Source organism: Heptranchias perlo, chromosome 5 (assembly GCF_035084215.1).
Source record: "Heptranchias perlo isolate sHepPer1 chromosome 5, sHepPer1.hap1, whole genome shotgun sequence".
Classification (NCBI taxonomy): domain Eukaryota; kingdom Metazoa; phylum Chordata; class Chondrichthyes; order Hexanchiformes; family Hexanchidae; genus Heptranchias; species Heptranchias perlo.
The window spans coordinates 91,647,380-91,669,313 of NC_090329.1; the positions used below are offsets into that span (position 1 = coordinate 91,647,380).

The window sequence follows — 21,934 nt, forward strand, 5'->3', positions numbered from 1 at the left end:
CCACCGTCGTGGATCGGGGCGGGGAGGGTCAGCCACCGTCGTGGATCAGGGGGTGGGGGGGGGTGGTCAGCCACCATCGTGGATCGGGAGGGGGGTGTCAGCCACCGTCGTGGATCGGGGGAGGGGGGGGGGGGTCAGCCACCGTCGTGGATCCGGGGGGGGGTCAGCCACTGTCGTGGATCGGGGGGGGGGGGGCGGTGGTCAGCCACCGTCGTGGATCGGGGTGGGGGGGGTCAGCCACCGTCGTGGATCGGGGAGGGGGGGGGGGGTCGGCCAATCGCGAGGGTCCTGTCACGACAGGTGAGCTTGTGGGGCCTGAATGAAGCACTCCTGCTCCTCCGGGCCCACAAGCAGTCTGATAAAGGCACTCACCTCATGGACCCGGCCTTTCCCACCTGTCGTGATTCGAAAGCGTTGGGAAACCCGAATAGGTACCTCAATGAGGTACATTGCCCTTTAAAGTAAAGTATCGGCCTGCCGGCTTTAAGTGGTGGCGGAACTTCCTGATGTCTTCTCTCCACAGGCAGATAAACCTGCTTGGATTAAACCCAGAAGTGGGCGAGTTGGAGCCGGGATGCAGTCCCGCTCTGAAAACTTAGCATTTTCACTGTCCACCCGCCCCCAACCCACCCATTCTTGGGGGTTAAAATTTACCCCATTGTATTTGCTTCTCATGGTAAAGTCTTCACCATATTGAAGAAACAAAATGCAAATTCAGTGACAGCTTCATCGAATATCTCTCTGTCCACAAGCATTTGGGGACCATATTTGACTCACCCTCTCGTCTTTCTTGCCTTTGCCTTTCAAATTCCTGCATATTTAGCGCCTATTTCAGATGGCTTACAAATATTATTCAGCACTTAAAACTTGTTTCCAGCATTTTAAAATATGTTGACAAATTACTAAATTCTTTTTATGAAAGAATTTGACTTCTACCAGCTGTTCTCCCTCCAGGCTTTGTTCACCTGGGTCCTCGTCATCGTTCCGATAAAAAGGCAATCACTAGCCTGCCTATGCAAGTTTTGATAAAGCTTACACTCATGCCGTTAACCTATTTTGGAAACAAAGAGCTGGTCAGTCAACATCTGTAAGAAGACACTGGGCCAGATTTTGCGGTCAAAATAACGGTGGGGCGAACAGTGCTCGCCATTATTTATGCGCAAATGGTACAGCAACTTCAGGCGAGGAGCAGATGTCTGGTTAAACTCAAGTATCCAATAGTTGCTGTCATTCACTAAAACGGCATCTCGCTGTCTGCCTCACCATTGAAATGCATTGAATGGCATGAAGTTGCTGTATTTGCACACCATTTTAACAACATAGGTGTTTAATTAATGTCAAGCAACCTCTCTGGCACTGAAAATTAACTATTACAAGTGTGGAGTCTCATTCCTTCTGGTATTAATTGTTGTTGGAGATTTTAAAAATGTCAAATTTTAAAATTTAATAAAATGTTTTTTCACTTTTCCTTTCTGTCTCTTTTTTCTCTCTCTCTCTTAATCCAATCTTTGTTTCCCTCTCTTTATTTCTCTTTCTGTACCTGATTTGTCATTGAATTCACCCACTCTAATTTACACTTCCTTCTTGGTCCTTGTGCTGTTAATTTCACAATCCTTCAAGGATCTTAAGGAGATACACAGTTGCTTGCCCTGTACACTGAGGTCCCAGATGCCCTGTTCCCCTCACTGCACTGTCATCAGCTCCCACTTTCAGCAACTTGCCACACAAAAAATTACAAAGCCCAAATGTGCAAGGGCAAGTCTAGCTAACAGCAGATGCCTTTGGATGCCCTGCTACAGCAAAATCTGGGCCGTTACATCATTTCAAGTGTGTACCCTTCATCATACTGAAATCTACCTTCAGCTCTGAAGAAGGGTACACACCTAAAACATCATAACAGTGTCAGCTGGGACTCAGTGGGTAGCACTCTCGCCTCTGAGTCAGAGGTTGTGGGTTTAAGTCCCACTCCAGAGACTTGAGCACAAAAATCTAGACTAACATTCCAGTACAGTACTGAGGGAGTGCTGCACTGTCGGAGTTGCTATCTTTCAGATGAGACATTAAACCGAGGCCCCATCATGCCTTTTCGGATACCATGGCACTACATCGAAGAAGAGCAGGGGAGTTCTCCCGGCCAATGTTTATCCCTTAACCAACATCACTTAAAAAAAAGATTATCTGGCCATTATCACATTGCTGTTTGTGAGGCCTCGCTGTGCACAAATTGGTTGTCGCGTTTCCTACATTGCAACAGTGACTGTGCTTCAAAAGTACATCATTGGTTGTAGAGAGCACTGGGATGTCGTGAAAGGCATGCTATAAATGCAAGTCTTTCTTTTTCTTCGTTTAATCTGACTTTATTCTTTACAGATGCTGACTGACTTGCTGTGTATTTCCAGAATTTTCTGTTTTTATTTCCAATTTCCAGCATCCAGAGTTTTTCCTTTTTATGTTAGTCTATCTTTTTATCTCAGATGCTAATTTATCTGCTGTGTATTTCCAGCACTTTCTATTTGTATTTCCTCTGGAATGTATTTTTCAGGTAATCTTTGCACGGTGACACTAACTGCACACCCCAGTCCATAGCTCAAGAATCTTTGTTGAATTACTGACTGGATATATATCACAAATGCTGGAAGAATGTAACAAAACTACCAGTAAACTTTAAAAAAAACCTTAATCCTTTTAACATCAACCAGTACCCTGTTTTTTGCCATTTCTTCCCTCCTCAAGGTACTGACAGAAGTTTGTGCCAAATACCTTATAAATTTTTTCTGTTTTGACGAGACCAGTTTTTCTCCTTTTGTGTATTTAGACATCTTTGTAAGAAACAGCTGATCTCCCTCAGGATAATGTTCATCAGAAATCTGGTTCACATTTACTAAATCTAAATGTTTGGAAGCTACTTTTTCCCCTTGAAGGCAGTCGTCGCCAGTTTTGGTAAGGGAACAACTGCCTTCAAGTGAAGGCTTCTTGGAAAATATCACTGCTTACACAATTGAATCCACTTTACAGTAAATGAGCAATGGCAGGCCTTCAAGGCCAAGCATATTCCGATATGGAGGAAAGATAGGGCATCCAAAACTAGAGCTCCCTGGATGACAAAGGAAATAGAGGTTCAAATAAAACAGAAAAAGGTTTATGACAAATGCCAGGTTCAGAATACAGTAGAAAACCAGGCAGAATATAGAGAGCGCAGGAGGCAATTAAAAAAGGATATAAGAAGGGCAAAGAGAGAATGTGAGTAAAGGTTAACAGGTAACATAAAAGGGAACCCCAAAAAATGTTCTAAACATATAAAAAGTAATAGGATAGTGAAAGGAATGGTGGGGCTGATTAGGGACAAAGAAGGAAATCTTCTTAGGCAGAGGGCATGACTGAGGTACTGAATGAGTACTTTGTACCTGTCTTCACAAAAGAAGAGGATGAAGTTAATGCCGAAGTAGAGGAGGGGGGAGTAGAGATATTGGATAGGATAAAAATAGATAGAAAGGGGGTGCTTAATAGGTTGGCATCACTCAAAGTTAACAAGTCACCCGGTCCAGATGGGATACATCCTAGGTTGCCGAGGGAAGCTAGGGTGGAGATAGCAGAAGCTCTGACCACAATCTTTCAATCCTCCTTAGATATTTGAGTTGTGCCAGAGGACTGAAGGATTGCAAATGTTACACCCCTGTTCAAAAAAACGTTAGTGGTGGGAAAACTTCTAGAGACCGTTGTCAAGGACAAAAATTCTCACTTGGAGAAACGTGGGTTAATAAGGGACAGCCAGCACTGATTTGTTAAAGGCAAATCATGTCTGACTAACCTGATTGAGTTCTTTGATGAAGTATCAGAGTGGGTTGATGAAGGTAGTGCAGTGGATGTTGTATATACGGACTTTCAAAAGGCATTTGATAAAGTACCATATAACAAATTTATTCAGAAGACAGAAGCACAAAGGATTAAAGGGATGGTGGTAACTTGGGTATGCAATTGGCTAAGGGATAGGAGGCAGAGAGTAGTGGTGAATGGATTTTTCTCTGACTGGACAGAAGCATGCAGTGGGGTTCCCCAGGGATCAGTATTAGGACCATTTAATGTAGATAAGTGTGAAGTGATGCACAATGAGAGGAACAACATGGAGAGGCAGTATAATCTAAATGGTCCTATTTTGAAAGGGTGGAAGAGCAGAGGGACCTGGGGCTACATATTCACAAATCATTGAAGGTGGCAGGGCAAGTTGATAAGAGGGTTAAGAAAGCGTATGGGAAACTTGGCTTTGTAAACAGGGGCATTGAATACAAAAACAAGGAAGTCATGCTAAATCTTCACAAATCACTGGTTAGGCCTCAGCTGGAGTATTGTGTACAATTCTGAGCACCACACTTTAGGAAGGATGTCAAGGCCTTGGAGATGGTAAAGAGGAGATTTACCAGGATGATACCAGGGATGAGGGACTTCAGTTATGTGGAGAGATTGGAGAAGTTGGGATTGTTCTCCTTAAAGCAGAGAAAATGTCTTTTTCTGTATTCGTTCGTGGGATGTGGGCGTCACTGGCAAGGCCAGCATTTATTGCCCATCCCTAATCGCACATCCCTAATTGCCCATGAGAAGGTGGTGGTGAGCCTCCTTCTTGAACCACTGCAATCCGGGTAGTGAAGGTCTCCCACAGTGCTGTTAGGTAGGGAGTTCCAGGATTTTGACTCAGTGACGATGAAGGAACGACGATATATTTCCAAGTCAGGATGGTGTGTATCTTGGAGGGGAACGGGCAGATGGTGTTGTTCCCACGTGGCTGCTGCCCTTGTCCTTCTAGGTGGTAGAGGTCGCGGGTTTGGGAGGTGCTGTCAAAGAAGCCTTGGCGATTTGCTGCAGTGTATCCTGTGGATGGTACACACTGCAGCCACGGTGCGCCGGTGGTGAAGGGAGTGAAAGTTTAGGGTGGTGGATGGGGTGCCAATCAAACGGGCTGCTTTGTCCTGGATGGTGTCGAGCTTCTTGAGTGTTGTTGGAGCTGCACTCATCCAGGCAAGTGGAGAGTATTCCATCACACTCCTGACTTGTGCCTTGTAGATGGGGAGACCTAATAGAGGTATTTAAAATAATGAGGGGTTTTCATAGAGCAAATAGGGGGAAACTGTTTCCATTGGCAAGTGGGTCAATAACCAAAGTCATTGATTTCAATTAATTGGCAAAAGAACTAGAGGAGAAATGAGAAGTTTCTTTCACACAGAGGGCTGTTAAGATCTAGAACATGCAGCCTGAAAGGGCAGTGGAAGCAAATTCCATGGGAACTTCCAAAAGGCAATGGACATGTACCTGAAGAGGACTAATTTGCAAGGTTATGGGGAATAAACTGGGGTTTGGGACTATATTAGATAGCTCTTTCAAAGGGCTGGCACCAGGATGATGGGCCGAATGGCCTCCTTCTGTACTGTAAGATTCTTTTCTATGATTCTGAACATATTTGACCTACTATTGTGTTGCTGGTAAACTCTTACAATGATAAGCTGTTTGCTGAGTAATTTTGCTAATTTTGGAGATTTTACCATCCATTTTAATTCTGCTATAAACGATCTAATTGAAAGGGCTATGTTAAACTGAAAGCTGTGGGGATACAGAGTGAACCCCAGGAATGGATAAGACACTGGCTGAAGGGTAGAAAATGAGTACTCATCAGAGGAGTTATGTCAAAATGGAGACAAATACTGAGTGGGGGCTACTCAGCACTTGGTGTTGGGACTATTACTTCCTCATTTACATTTAATGACCTAGATTCAGAAATTCAATGCAAGGTGGTCACATTTGCAGATGATACCAAACTAGGAAGGAATTGGAAGACATGGCTCAGTAAGTACAAATGTATTGGATAAAATATGAAAGATGGCAGAACAATGGCCAATAGTAAGGAAAAATAGATGACACACATACTCCATAAAGGATGGAAATAGCTAAGGATGAAGCTGAAAGTGACCTGGAAGAAGTACAAAGAAGAGCCTTGAGATTAATCCCCATTATTAAAGGTCTGAGTTATGAGGAAGCACTGGAGAAACTTGGACTTCTCAGCCTAGAAAGGAGGCACATGACAGATGCTCTTATTAAGATATATATAAGATTGTTAAGTGAATGGAAAATGTAAACCTGGAATATTATTTTAAAATAAACTGAGAGCAGAACAAGGGAATGCAGGTTCAAACTAGTTAAAAGGTAATTTTAGGTTTTAAAATCAGTAAATTCTTCTTCACACAAAGAGTGATCAATATGTGAAATAAATCTCCAGATGGAGTAGTGGAGGCAAGGCCCCTGATATTGTTTAAGAAACAATTAGTTGCTAAAACAGGGGAACTTCAGGACAGGTAAGAATAAACCAGGGTTTCCAGTTCCTGATTGCTATCCAGTGTCTCCTACTGGACAGTGTATGTGTGGGAACAGGATCAGAGTCAGATGGATCAAAGGTGGGTAAATGGAGTTGAGGTGCAGGTCAGCCATGATCTGACTGAATGGAAGAGCAGGCTCGAGGCTGAATGGCCTACACCTGTTCCTATATAATGGCCCCTCCCCAACCATAATTGAATAGTAAACCTACCAAATCCAATCATGAGACAACAACCTACGAAGAGAAAAAAAGAAAACGGGGGGAGGGGATTGAATAAGCTAAAGAGACGTCTGAGAAGAGGAAAGAAGTGATGTATAACTGATTCATTTCCTTTGCAGAATTGGTCTGGCTGCTGCTAAATAAATCTATAAAGTAATGCATGCAATTTAATGCATCCTGGATATATTTTATTCAGTTCTATGTTGTGAGTTTATGCTATTCTGGGACATTCATTTAAGTCTATAAGGTAACATGGTCTAAGCGTATTCTATGCTGTTGGGACATTATTTTAACTTGTACGTAGGTTTTTGGCAGTAAATAGGTTATGATCATACTTGTTATGTGAATAAAATCTGACAGCTGATATTTCATTTAAAAATATTTTCCAAGAATGTACACTGATCATTTTGAACAAGCATTGTCCAAATTCAAAATATTATTTTAGGAAAAGTAGCTCTAAATCAACACTGAAACCTTTGTTTTCTTGACTTGTAGGTTTCCTGATGGGGTATGGATTGGCTAAGATTATAATTGCTTCCAGCCCAATATATCAACATGCTGTAATGCTTGAGGATATACAGTGCCTAGATGCTTCAAAAAAAGAGTTCAGTCATTAGGGCAAAAATGGCAATGCTCTGCTGCCAGTGCAGAGCCCCACTAGACACGATTATGGGTCAAAGATAGGGCTACAACACCATGTCCCTGTTTCTGCACCCTGCAATCACATCTAGCTAGTAATGGAACCTTACAATGTCTACCCCAATGAGTTACAGAATTATCTTCCGAAATGTGAATCGAGCAGTATTTTCAGCTAAAGTCATGCAAGTGGCAAAATAAACTTGGTTGCAAAAGTAACAAAAAAAAATTAAGTTCAGTATAAAATTCATCAACATTTTTAGTGCTGGTTGTTCAGAGTCATCATGTGACCAACACAAAAATCATACTACATGCTGATTACACGAGGGCAACTTTTGTAAGGTTCCACTCCCAGAGTGGAGTCTCACTTGATGAGACTGTCAATTGGAGAATTGAGCATTAAGGTCGAGAAGAAGATTCTCCAGTGATAAATCTATAAATTATTAAATACAGTGAACAATTTTTCTGGATTATCATTGACAACTGCTTTAAAAATCAATTAGGTCATCTCAAATTCTTTTCTTTTCCAAGGAAAACAAGCCCAAGTTTTTCAACCATTCCTCATTACTTAGATCCCAGATACATGGAATCATCTTGGTTGATCGCTGTGACAAAGATGAAACATTTTTGTCCATGATGCATGATGTATTGTTTATTTTCCTTCTGTCGTGGCACATAGAGGTTTAAAAAGATAGGTTCACACAGAAACTGGTCCAAGTTGTTTTGACACAATAGCCCAAGAATATAGTCGTTCTGTCTGGCCAGGTTCTGAGGGAGGGGTCAAGCCATTCAATTCAAATTCAAGCATTGTGTGCTTTTACTTGTGTCTATGTCTGATTGACAACTCATTTTGAGATTGAGAGGCAAATATTTAAAAAGTCCATCTCAGTCATTCTTGAAGTATTTCTCAACTTTCTCAAAATTGAGGAATTCATCTAAAAAAGAGAGAGAGAGAGAGAGTTGGGCCAAAGAGTCTCCCTGGGCAATTTGCAAGAAACTGCCAATAAAGGTTAATATTCAGGGGCCTCATATGCATTATAGTTTACATTGCAATTTTACACTACAGACGCAACTGCTTTTTATTTTCTATCTTACAAAGAAGAATAGTTAAAATTATAACTACTGTAATTCTACAGCGTATCATTGTTACTGTTTACTTACCTAGGTACTAGTTAATAAATTTAACTGGCAGTTTATAGCCTAATCCACGGCCTGGTGAACCAGTTATTCCACTGCCTTTGGTTGAGCCTCCAGAGGTAGCTTGTCCATTTCCAAAGGATCAATTTCAGGCCTCTTGCCTCGCCGGCAGCAGCCCTCAAGTAAGTCCGAGGAAGGGGGGTGGCGGGGAGGACAACAGGAGTGGGCCGATCGCGGGACGGCAGCGGCCCTCAGGAGTGGTGTGGAGCCAGGAGGAGCACTCCTGCTCCACCAGACTCCACATCAAGCTGTAACAAAAAATATTTTGCTTACCTTTTTGGTGGCAGCCGTTCATGTCCACAACAGAAAAACCTGAGAGGCCTCTCTCAAAGCAGCTGAATTTGGCAGAGGAGTCCATAAGCAGAGGTTAGGCCCCCATTAATATATGCAATGGGTTGAACTCCTGTTTTAAACAGCTGCCAGGGATACCTGAAAAATCATCTGACCCAGTATTGAGGCATCCTTGGGCTCAGGACATTGTCCCATGAAATTCGTACCTTTTTGGCCCCATTTTCAGCCTGGAAAACATGTGCAACAAGGACCAATTTCTACCCCATAAACTCTTGGGCCTCCAATTTCCTGGATCTCCCTTATGCAGAAATTATGCTGAAATAGAAACATAGAAAATAGGAGCAGGAGTAGGCCATTTGGCCCGTCAAGCCTGCTCCGCCATTCAATATGATCACGGCTGATCCTTTATCTCAATACCATATTCCTGCTCTCTCCCCATACCCCTTGATGCCTTTTGTGTCTAGAAATCTATCTAGCTCCTTCTTAAATATATTCAGTGACTTGGCCTCCACAGCCTTCTATGGTAGAGAATTCCACAGGTTCTCCAGCCTCTGAGTGAAGAAATTTCTCCTCATCTCAGTCCTAAATATCCCACCCCGTATCCTGAGACTATGACCTCTCGTTCTGGAACCCCCGGCCAGGGGAAACATCCTCCCTGCATCCAATCTGTCTAGCCCTGTAGAATTTTATATGTTTCGATGAGATCCCCTCTCATTCTTCTAAACTCGAGTGAATACAGGCCTAATCGACCCAATCTCTCCTCATACGACAGTCCTGCCATCCCAGGAATCAGTCTGGTGAACCTTTGCTGCACTCCCTCTATGGCAAGTATATCCTTTCTTAGGTAAGGAGACCAAAACTGCACACAATACTCAGGTGTGGTCTCACCAAGGCCCTGTATAACTTCAGTAAAAATTTACGCTTGTTTCTACACCGATCTTGCCAACAGGAACTTATACCAAAATTTTCTGCACAGTTCATTTGGCTATGCCGGAATATAAAACCCGGTGTAAATCATGCAAGTGCAGTGTCATCAATAGGGGTTATAGCAAGTGGGCTGCTGCCTTCTGGTATGGTGCCTCACTCTCAAAGCCTCTTGCTCCTGCTGCTGCTCCTCTTCCTCCTGCTGCTGCTCCTCTTCCTTTTTCATTATTATGCAGAACAGGTGTATGCCAATAGGGAAGGCCATTCCAGCTGCTCAGTGTTTCTGAATATATGGAGTGAGACGGGTGTCCGAAAAATTTTGGGTGCGCTGAGGGTGACAGCACTTCAGTTAAGTATAGTGCAGTTCTCAGTAAGAAATATTCAAAAAACAAATGCGAAGAAAATTTCTATCAAACTCCAGGGAATGGAAATTGGACCTCGGTGCACCCCTTTTATGGGCAAGAGGCATATCAAGACCCAATATTGGGGTCCAATGCCCCATGGATGACTGAAAAACGTCCGACCTAAAATTGGGTTGGGCCATTTTTCAGGCTTCTGGGGCAGTCACCTAAAATGGGCGTTGTCCCTTTGCATATGCTAATGAGGGACTGAACGTGTATTTTAGGACCCACTCTGCCAAACTGAGCTTCCGAGCGGGGCAGACGTCAGAACTGCTCCGCTCGGGTTTTCTGGATGCGGATGAGACTTAGCCAACAGCTGCCACGAGAAAGGGAAATGTAATACATTTTTTTAAAGCTTGATGTGAAGCCAGGAGGGGCAGGAGTGGGCAGGTTATGCACTTTGGCAGGAAAAATCAAAGAGCAAGTTATTATCTTAATGGCAAGAAACTGGAAAGTACTGCAGTACAAAGGGATCTGGGGGTCCTAGTGCAAGAAAATCAAAAAGTTAGTATGCAGGTGATCAAGAAGGCCAACGGAATGATGGCTTTTATTGCTAGGGGGATAGAATATAAAAGCAGGGAGGTATTGCTGCAGTTATATAAGGTATTGGTGAGACCGCACCTGGAATACTGCATACAGTTTTGGTCTCCATACTTAAGAAAAGACATACTTGCTCTCGAGGTAGTACAAAGAAGGTTCACTCGGTTAATCCCGGGGATCAGGGGGCGGACATATGAGGAGAGGTTGAGTAGATTGGGACTCTACTCATTGGAGTTCAGAAGAATGAGAGGCGATCTTATTGAAACATATAAGATTGTGAAGGGGCTTGATCGGGTGGATGCGGTAAGGATGTTCCCAAGGATGGGTGAAACTAGAACTAGGGGGCATAATCTTAGAATAAGGGGTTGCTCTTTCAAAACTGAGATGAGGAGAAACTTCTTCACTCAGAGGGTAGTAGGTCTGTGGAATTTGCTGCCCTAGGAAACTGTGGAAGCTACATCATTAAATAAATTTAAAACAGAAATAGACAGTTTCCTAGAAGTAAAGGGAATTAAGGGTTACGGGGAGTGGGCAGGAAATTGGACATGAATTTAGATTTGAGGTTAGGATCAGATCAGCCATGATCTTATTGAATGGTGGAGCAGGCTCGAGGGGCCGATTGGCCTACTCCTGCTCCTATTTCTTATGTTCTTATGTTCACCGCACTCATGACAACTGTTGCCGGCCATGATCAGCCCCCTCCCACTGTGCTCCCCAACTCGCGACTTACCTGAGGGCCCTTGCTGGCCAGGCAGGCGGCCTAAAATTGGATTCTTCAGTCAGGCGAGCTGCCTGTGGAAACTCGGCAGGCGCCAGCAGCTCACGTAATTATGTAAATGAGGCCCGAGGACCAATTCTTCGCGATGCTTGGGCCTCTGTCTTCGAATGCGGGGATCATTCCCTGCACCCATTTGGCACTTCAAAACTGGCCTAAACTAATTTCTAGGACCAGAAATCTCAGTTGCACCAATATCAGGTAACGTAGGGCCGTGCTGCGCCTATATTTTTGGGCTTAAATCTATGCCTGCATATTGTTGACATAAATAGGCGAAACTTGTCTGAACTGATCTTTTGCGTGGGGACGGATCTATGTAAATGAACATCGGAAGGTTTTGGTGGATGTATCTGGGAAGCGGTGTAATAATCAAGGAAATTCTTGCGCACAGCTGTTTCGGCATAAAACCGGTGTAAATCTGTTACGTTCAAATTTCCTCAGAAAAAAAGCCGCAAGGCCATTCTTAAGCCATAGTCACATTGAAAAGTTCCAAGAAATCCTGGGCCATTCTATCCCTCAACCAATGTACTGCAGCTGATCGCAAGGGCTGATGGTTTCAAAAATTTAGCCACCAATAATTGTAGCACGTGGGAATTCCACAGGGGTTCTCCCAATCACCCACTGTGGCTTTGACGAAAGATCTGGGAAAACCCTGGAGACACGGCATAAATGACCATTTACACCGTTTCTACAGAGTTGCTGCCGACCTCCACCAAAGTTATGGTGGGTGATTGGGAAAAGTCTGCAGAAATTCTACTCCTCGATCTTTTTCCTAACCAACATGCTGTACAACAGTTCCAACTAAGATATGCTCAATCTTTTGGATCCCTGTTCTTATACAAATTACTTTACATGGATCCACAGCGAGTGTATCTATTATCTAGTGCCCAGTTACCGACAAGTTCCTCTGGATCTGGTTGCAGTGTTTCTCATTATTTGCTCTCCCTCTTGTTTCAGTATCAACTGCAAAAATTGGAAAAATGGCCCTATTCAAAATTGCAACAATCCCAAGGCCAACCTCAAGGGCATCCTGGCCTACTAAATCCTGCATTTGGTGCCAAACTTGTGCAAGAGATTCTAAAGTCCACAATGTATCCAATAATCAGATGTGGATGCACCGGCGGATGGGACTGAAAATTAATGCAAGATAGAGAAAGCAAATGAATATTGAAAATTTCTTCTGCAGCGTAATCCTCCAAAGGGATCATTTCATAATTTAAGACTGCTACTGTTGATTAGGCTTCTTGCAAAGGAAAGAAAAGATTCCCTCTGGTCTCAGCAAAGGCTATGGTTCATATGGAATTAATGAAAGTTTAATGATATATGAATAGCTGCTTAACAGAAAACAATGGTAACTAATTGTCAGACTTGCGTTTTATTGCACAAGTTATTATTGTGTTTTAATAGACTGTCTCTTTTTTTTTATTCGTTCATGGGATGTGGGCGTCGCTGGCGAGGCCAGCATTTATTGCCCATCCCTAATTGCCCTTGAGAAGGTGGTGGTGAGCTGCCTTCTTGAACCGCTGCAGTCCGTGTGGTGAAGGTTGTCCCACAATGCTGTTAGGAAGGGAGTTCCAGGATTTTGACCCAGCGACGATGAAGGAACGGCGATATATTTCCAAGTCGGGATGGTGTGTGACTTGGAGGGGAACGTGCAGGTGGTGTTGTTCCCATGTACCTGCTGCTCTTGTCCTTCTAGGTGGTAGAGGTCGTGGGTTTGGGAGGTGCTGTTGAAGAAGCCTCGGCGAGTTGCTGCAGTGCATCCTGTGGATGGTGCACACTGCAGCCACAGTCCGCCGGTGGTGAAGGGAGTGAATGTTTAGGGTGTGGATGGGGTGCCAATCAAGCGGACTGCGTTGTTCTGGATGGTGTCGAACTTCTTGAGTGTTGTTGGAGCTGCACTCATCCAGGCAAGTGGAGAGTATTCCATCACACTAGTGCCTAAATTTTAACTAGGAGGCGGGATCTCATCAGGGGGTGTCAATGATCGTGAGGGAAACCCAGAGAAAAAAAATCTTGCAGTTTCCCATGCGATCGCGACTCAATTGAAGCCACTTAACTCAACTTTTGGGTTTCGCATCGTCAAGCTGCTCAGCAGGCAGACTGCGCAACCGCATGACGTCTGTACTTTCTCCCCTTGTAGGAGAAGAGAGCGCAAAATGCAAGGGAGAGGGTGAGGACTGGAGGGGGGCCTCCACAAACCGTGGCCCTCACAGAGGCAGAGGAGGAAGTGTTGCAGATAAGCTGGATGGTGGATTGCCTGGCCGTCAGGGATGCCGAGACTGGCACCCCGCAAACATTACTGCTGCGATGATTATTAATAGTGCTGTATGTTCTCTTCCAGGGGCATCACGGACTGAAGATGTGGTTGAGGGTGATTCCTCAGAGGAGCTCCCTGCCTCCGTCATATCTTAGTGAGCCATCCACCAGCGCAGTTACTCACACTTCAGTGGGTCCTATTAGAGAGTTTGTTGGGTTGTCACCTGGTGTGTCACCACACACAAGTGAGCATGAGTTGACGCTGGTGGCAGGGGCAGTGGTGGAGAGTCTGGGTCGGTGGGCGCACTCCTCTCCATGCTTGCTTAGCTGGACACAGATACTGAACAAGGGGGGCTCAGGGTGAACTACATTCTGCTGCCTTAGACAGGCTGATAGATACAGTAGCATTGGTCTTACAAGGTATCACACATGTCCTCCAAACTGCTGTCCAGCAGAGTGGTAGGAGTGATGTGGTCCTGGCCCAGGAGAGGGATGATGACAAAAGGGGACATGGAAGTGGGGATGCCACTCAAAGTGCTCCCACATCTCACCCATTGCCCCCCCCAAACAGTACCCACAATGCTGCCTCCTCTCCAGATGGCTGAGTCTGCCCCTGCACAGGTGCAGGTGGAGCAGTCTTTGGAGGGGCCCTCATGGGCTCCAAAACACCAGAGGTTGTAGGCCGAAAGCATCTAAGAAGTCCGGGCATGAATCTGAGCAAGCTGCCACTACCTCTGCTGCAGCCACAGGAGATGCACCACATCGATGCTGTAGGAAGAGAAATTCGAAGGTTTTGTCATCACCAAGGGTATGCACAAGGGTGTCATGTTTTTCATTTATATTTGGTTTATGTTAACTTCACATTAAGTGTTCTGATTATCACCACCGCTGCCACGCCTTGCCCATTCTTGAGTCCCTTTTGTGAAAGCGCCCTTACATTAATTGCTCATGAACGGCGAGACTTGATGCCACCCATTGGGTGCGTTTGCAATGGGTGTATGTGTCGTTCTATTACTGTTTTGTGCAACCTGGGGTGGGGGGTTTGTGGTTGTGGTGGTCCTGACAGGTGGTCTGAGTACTTGGCTGTAGTCACTTTGCAGATCTCCCTATGAGAATCTATCAAATATGAGGGACTCCCTGGCATGACGAGCAGCAAGGTAAGACACTGCTCTGCCGCTGGTTTGCTCATTGTCGTCCTCCTTATCCTTATCCTCCTCTTCCTCGTCTTCTTCAATGTTGATGGCAGGTAAGGCTGCTTCTGGAGCGCATGGGACCTTATCCAACAGTAACCCTCTCTGTTGAGCAATGTTGTGCAGGAAGCAACACACGACTATTATTCTGGACACCCTCACCGGTGAGTACTGAAGGGATCCACCAGATTGATCCAGGCACCTGAAGTGCATCTTCAGCATTCCTATGGTTTGTTCAATGACAGACCTGGTGGTGATGTGACTGCCATTGTAACGCTTCTGTGCCTCGCTGGTGGGGTTCCTCACAGGTGTTATAAGCCACGTTTGCAGGCGGTATTCCTTGTCTTCAGGGAGCCAGCCTGTAAGTCTGTCTTGTGCATGGAAGAGGGCCGGGATGCTAGATTCGCGCAGAATGTAGAAATCATGGCAGCTGCCTGGGAATTTGGCACAAACCTGCAGAATCCTCTTCCAGTGGTCGCAAACCAACTGCACACTGATCGAGTGATATCCTTTTCTGTTGATGAACATTCCTGGCTCATCTGGAGGTGCTCGGATTGATATGTGTGTGCACTGCCCTCTCCGTCTGGCTGATGTCGTCGCTGGGGAAGTTGGCATACTGGCAGACAAACCATCCGTGACCTATTGTATATACTTATGTGCAGACGACAGAGATCCTGGTGATGTCACCAGTGGCGCCCTGGAAGAATCCAGAAGTGAAGAAATTGAAGGCAATGGTGTCTTTAACTGCGATGGGTAATGCATGGCCACCTGGCCCAGTCAGGAGCAGCTCTGCATGAAGGAGCCTGCAGATGTCTGTGATCACCTGACCACTCAATCTTAGCCTTCGTAGGCACTGCTCCTCAGAGAGGTCCAGGAAGCTCAGCCTCTGCCTGTAGACCCTCTCAAGAGGGTAGTGCCTTCTGCAGCGTCGGGGCTTCCATTGTTCCCATCTCTGCTCTTCTGCAGGTCCTTGTGGCGCACCTCTGTCTTGTGGAGCTGCAACTCGCAGAACTGCACACTGTGCCTGCCACGGATGGTGATGTGCCTCCTCCTCAGATGTAGTGCTGAATAAATCCATTGCGACCCCCACCCCACCCCTCCCATTAGACAGGCTGATAGATACACTAGCATTGGCCTTACAAGGCATCACACATGTCCTCCAAGCTGTTGTCCAGCAGAGTGGTAGGAGTGATGTGGTCCTGGCCCAGGAGAGGGATGATGACAAAAGGGGACATGGAAGTGGGGACGCCACTCAAAGTGCTCCCACATCTCACCCATTGCCCCTCCCCACCTCAACCAGTACCCACTAAACGGTGTTAGTTTGAGGGGATCCAAAATACAGGCAAATATGTCTGAACAGAAGAATTCGGAGTGTGAACAAAGAAATCTGAGTCTAAACACAAAGAACTCCCAGCCAAAAGGTTTGTCTGAGAGATCTGCTTGCCCTGCTGCAAAAACTCACCTTTAATCCCCATTTGTCAATCACTGGTTTAAATGGCTGCCGGCTACAACTCGCCTCTGTTTCCATGGCATGTTTCAGGGGCAACGGGAGACACGTTCAGGCAGAGTTAAAATCATTTCTCTGCCTCAATCCCCACAAATTTAATTGATTTAAGTACTTCCACGATGTTAAATGCCCCTTTAAATGTCACCCCGCTGGTTTTAATTGCCGACGGGACTTCCGGGTTTCCTGTAGCACGCATGCACCCAGATGTGTCTGGGTGAAACTCATTTTTTGGCACTTTGGAGCTAGGACTTGTTCCCACTCCAACCTTTTAAAATTTTTACTGCCCTCCACCACCAGCCCACACATTGTTCAGGGTTAAAATCATGCTCCAGGACTCCTGTCCCAACAGCAACAAAAATCAAATTCTGGAAATTACATTTTTTTTAAAATTGGAAAAATACATTAACTTATGGCACAGTTCAGGTTACGCTACATTACCTCATCATGACCTCACTTGGGGTGCCACTACATTCCGTATCTAGCCATTATATGTGTTCATCCATAAAGACTATACATCTAGCATTCATTCGATCCATCACACCACACTTCCTGTACCGCACACAAATATGCAAATTTCTTGGAACTGGAACAGTAACAAAACAGAGCTTGAGAGGTAGGGGAACATCTAAATCAAAAAACAAGCAAAGTAGGTAGCAAAACTACCAATAGCAAACTACCGAGAATTTATCAAAACAACGAACCAAACATCAGCAGCAGCTGCATCTACTGATAAAAGACAGGACAAGCGCAACCAAGACAATTGCTCCAAATAGTTTTCAAAATCTGGGGAAATCACTGGCACGCTGTCTGTGATATTGTGTCCATTCATTTTAATGGAAAGTCATGGGCCGCACACTCACGATTTCCCTGATGTGCTTCCTGAGAGCTCCACTCCCCACTGGAATTATGAATTCACCCCAATGTTCTGTAAGTTGCAAAATAACTACCTTTACTTTACATTAAGTTTGGTTAGTTGGGGTGAATTTCCAGCATGGCGGAACCTGTGCCCACCATATAAATGTGCCACTGACCACTGATGATGATCATGCATTGGGGTCTTTTGAATATTATAGGGGAGTTATCCTTCTTCCCCAAGAAATTCCACTGATTTGAGGGCAAAGATTTGCTGCTTCTGCAGTGTAGCACTGCCAGCACCCTCAAAGCTGCTAATAAAATGTTTGATTTCAATAAAAATATCTTCCAGCAAGCTTGGAAAGTGTCAAAATTTAAAGAATTATTCTGCTGCTAAACACTTGGAACTAATAAGCTTCCCAGGTGGCAGGAATTGCAAGAATGCAAATGGCATAATGAACCAGAGGGCATATTTCCCTCGTTCACATCGTCTTTGAAGGAAAGGAGGTTTGACTCCATCGGACCACAGACCCAAACACAGCAGCTCCAAAACAGTTGGGATGCTGTGAATAACCATGCCACAGCACCACCAATCTTTGAGGTGCAGATGCAGATAAGCATACAACAGTGTCAACTACTGGTCCTGGTCTCCAGCAGAGGCAAATAAAGTCAACAGATAGGTACAATCATGACAGAGAAGCATGACCAAACTGGCAAGATGGGGAAAGTGTTACGGGAAGTCAGTGTGAAATTTACAGAAATTACACTTTAAGCAAGGCTTTTAAATAGTACGAGTGAATCTCAAGTGGCTTTGCTCTCAATAGGTGGCAGTGTACATTTTCTGTCTTACGGTCTGCGTTATTTTCATATTGTTGCTTTTATCTCTCTTTTTTTCTCCCCTCTTCTGGTCCTGTCTCTCTTTTTATTCTTTTCTACTTCTCATTCTGTTCTTTTTTGCCTCTCTCCTCTGTCTTATTTTCTCGGGGGGAGTTCTGTCCTCTTATTTTTGCATGTTATTCTTTCTCTCCTTCTTTTGCTTTTTCTTTCTATTTTGTTCTCTCTTTCTCCCCCCCCCCCCGCCCCCGTAACCATGTCTCTGACTCAATTTCCCACTTATCTCTAACTGTCCACAGCTCCCCCTCTCTTTAACCTGATTTCTCTCTTTTTCATCCCCTCACTATTTCTCTTCCATCTCTCATATTCCAATGAACTCCTCCTCTTTCTCTCTCTTTCAATGTATTCACACTAACGCTAAACTTGCAATGTAAATGCACCCTAAAATATTCATTACATTTCAGACAGTGGTTTGCACACATCTGTACCAATGCCTTTTGTAAATATCGGTTCAGATTCACATAAAAGTCTCACAGAAATGACAATTTTCTGAACAGAGACATTAAAAGTATAAAAATGAAATGTTTGAAATGAAATTGATTCCTTTAAAAAAAATTATATAACTGATTTATTTTTCTCTCCGATTCCCACTTCAAAAATTCCCCAGAAATAATGCTAACCTAATATTTCTACAGTTGCTTTGCAAATAGAAGCCCAAATATATTATAAACTACAAACAAAATTCAATTCCTAAAGGATTAGATTTAAGAATCTGGCTGAGTCATTGAGCAATACGATTAAGAGGCTTTGAACTAATCTTGGATTTTAGCACATGAAGGACAGTTTCACCATAAAGTGAAGCCGAGTGTTAAAATGCACCCTACTTACTAAAAGCTAGTTAAATGGGCTGCCTTATGAAGTAAAGTGCCTTGCAGACATTTAATCTTATTTATAAGCCTAGGAGGACATGATAGTGTGATTACCGATGCAACAATGTCATCACATCACTGTGTGTACCTGCTGCTATTTTTTTATTTTTAAGTTTTCCGTTCACTTAAAATGGTGGCACAGCATCCAAACAGGACCGTGAATTTTCTAAAGATGTGAGGCGACCCAAGAGTTCTTCAAGGAATTGGTAATATCTCTTTTAAGTTCCCTTAAAAAACAGAACATGCATTTATATAGTATCTTTCACATCCTGAGAATGCCCCAAAGCACTTCACAGCCAATTAAATACTTTTTCGAAGTATTTTGGAGTTGCTTTGTCGATAAACATGGCAGCCAATTTGTATGTAACAAAGTCCCACAAACAGCAAATGAGATGTGACCAGCTTTGATGGTGTTGGTCGAGAGATAAATGATGGCAGGACACCGGGAGAAGTCCCTACCCTTGTTTGATTAAATGCTGCGGGATCTTTTACATCCATCTGAACAGGCATTCAAGGCCTCAGTTTAACATTTCTACTGAAAGACATTAGATTACAAGTACTCTTGTCATTCTTTTGACTACAGGTAACAAATATTATTGTTGAACACACATCTTGCTGGTGAGATGTGATTTCTGATACAAAATCACTATTTTGTGGCAAACATATAATTCAACCACACAATGACCATGGTTATCCACTGTGTCTGCAATTACCCAATTCATTAAAATGAATGGGGGGAAACCATGGCTGATAAACACACCAGGTGGAAAACTCCAGCCAATTTATCTACATTGAGATTCCAGTGAAAACTGAGATATTTAAAACAGGTTGTAATGTAGATGTATTTTTGATCATTTCGAATCACAATTTTTGTCACACTCAATCCATCATCATTTTGCTAAAAACAAAATGTTACCATCCTTTCCGTTAATTTTAATGACATGCTTGAAATTCTAAAGGCTAAATTGGAATGACACAACCCTCATCTAAATTATGACCTCTGGCCCTGAAAACAAGCATTCTATGCCTGCAGGGAATTAGGAAAGAGATTGAAACTTCCTAAATATTTTTAATAATGATATTGGGCACCGAGTTTTAATTTATTTACTTTAATATAAACAATTGATGTGATTTTCTGCAATAATGAAAAACTTAGAAACTGAATCCATAAGCTCACCTTAGAATTGGAAAAATTTGTAAAAGCTACAAAATGTATTTTCTAAATACTGCTAATAAACAGAATATGTACTGTATAACTGCCAGGAGTGATGACAGGTTTTGAAGTCCAGAGTCAAGTTTGGATGTATTGCCGTTATGGTTTCATTTTCCAACACAATGAACTTCACGGTGAAGATTTGGTGAACTGGTTTGGTCTGAACTTGAATCCAGAATGCTCCTCTGCCAACCATTATACTACTTTGTAGTACAAAATATTTAACCCTAACTAATATTCCTGAACAGCAATTCCCAGACCATATTTCCTCTTAAAGGCCCGTCACAAACCTGTATCCATTGTCCAGAAAAAGAACAGGAATCCCTACAATCAAGATTCTCTTGGTGGAAGCTATAGGCTTCCCTGTGATTCTCTAATTTAAACAACAAATGCCTCACTCCCTTACAATAACATTAAAGAAAGGGCTTACTGGATAATTAAGAAACAATATTTTGTATGAGGCTAGCGCATGTACCTTGTTTTGGACCTTAAACTGAAATTAATTAGGTTAAACTAAATAACTAATAAGTCATTGAAATTTTGGAAAGCAGATGGTAGTCAGGCAATGTTTTGTGAATCTGCAACTTTGTGACTTGAAGGAGAAAAACAGTGGAAGGTTTTATAAATGTGGGTGAAAGAATGATAATCTACTTCACAATCCATCTTTTGTTAATGAAGACCTCCTTCACAGATATGTACGGGACACTCACTTCCCCTTACTAAATCTCTAGTTTTAAGTCACAGTAGAACAGAAGTGTTAGAGATTATGTGCTGCTCTGAGAATTTTCTATTATGTGTACTTACATATTATAATTAGCTTAGGCAAAAATATACATTTTGAAAAAATAGCTACGAGTGAATCAAGAAATAGGAGAACACTTGGTATTACCAGTGTAAAAGCAGGATTGGCTCCAACTGAAGTCTGACTGTGGGAATACAGATGAGGGAGGAGGGACTCCCATTGCACTACCATCCAGGTCCTTGAATAGAGTCTTTCTCCGACTATTGCACCCTGGTTGCGGACACTGTAATCCATTTCCAGCCTCATCCACACTGTAAGATTCAAATGTTAAAAACAACTTAGAGAGAGAGACGGTTCAAGTTCTTACTTCACATCAGTGTACCTGCAGGTTTGTGACATGGCCTTTCTTATATTTAAAACCATCAGCCAAATTTGTTAACTGTTATATTATGACACACTGCACCATTGCTTTACCAATAAACAAAACTAGTTGATAACCAAAGAAAATTTCAGGTTTAGCCAACCTCGTCATAACTGACCAATGGAAGATTTGTGACAATAAATGTCCTCCATCACCATCAATTCTCTACCTTCCCTCCAACTCGGTTTATTCCTTGCTGTAGTTTCATGGCCAAATTCTGGTACCTCATCTCAGTTGCTATTATTCAGAAGTGAAGTGAGAAGAATTTAAATTTAAAAAATATAAAAACAAGCTTAGAATAGATGTAGAATCAAGTGTTAGTTAGAGAAAGAGAAAGAGTTAAAAAAAAAAGCAAGAGTTGCCAAGAAGAAAACAAAAGCAAACAACTTGCAGTTCTGTAGATGTTACTTGTGGAGGTTTTTGTTTTACCAACAGCAAACAATGAACAACTGATTTTGCAATGGTTGTAATGGCACCTCCTAGGTAAGATCTTTTAATCATTGGCACCCATACTTTTAGAGAATAATAAAGGGCAGGACACTGGGTTATTGACCCATGGACAATTAGATATTTTTAGTGGTGTAAAGCAACATCACTAAAACATTTCTCTGCATTAAATTTCATCTGACACCCATCTATCCAAACT

The 21,934-nt window shown here is 43.3% G+C and overlaps 1 protein-coding gene across 1 annotated transcript in view; it reads right to left on the bottom strand.

Moving 5' to 3' along the window:
• LOC137321923 (fibrocystin-like) overlaps window positions 1-21,934 on the bottom strand; it is a 440,431-nt gene that overhangs the window by 81,641 nt on the left and 336,856 nt on the right. The window contains exon 59 of the mRNA XM_067984789.1: window positions 21,015-21,178. Coding sequence (XP_067840890.1) covers window positions 21,015-21,178 — 164 coding nt within the window. The remainder of the gene's footprint in view (window positions 1-21,014; window positions 21,179-21,934) is intronic.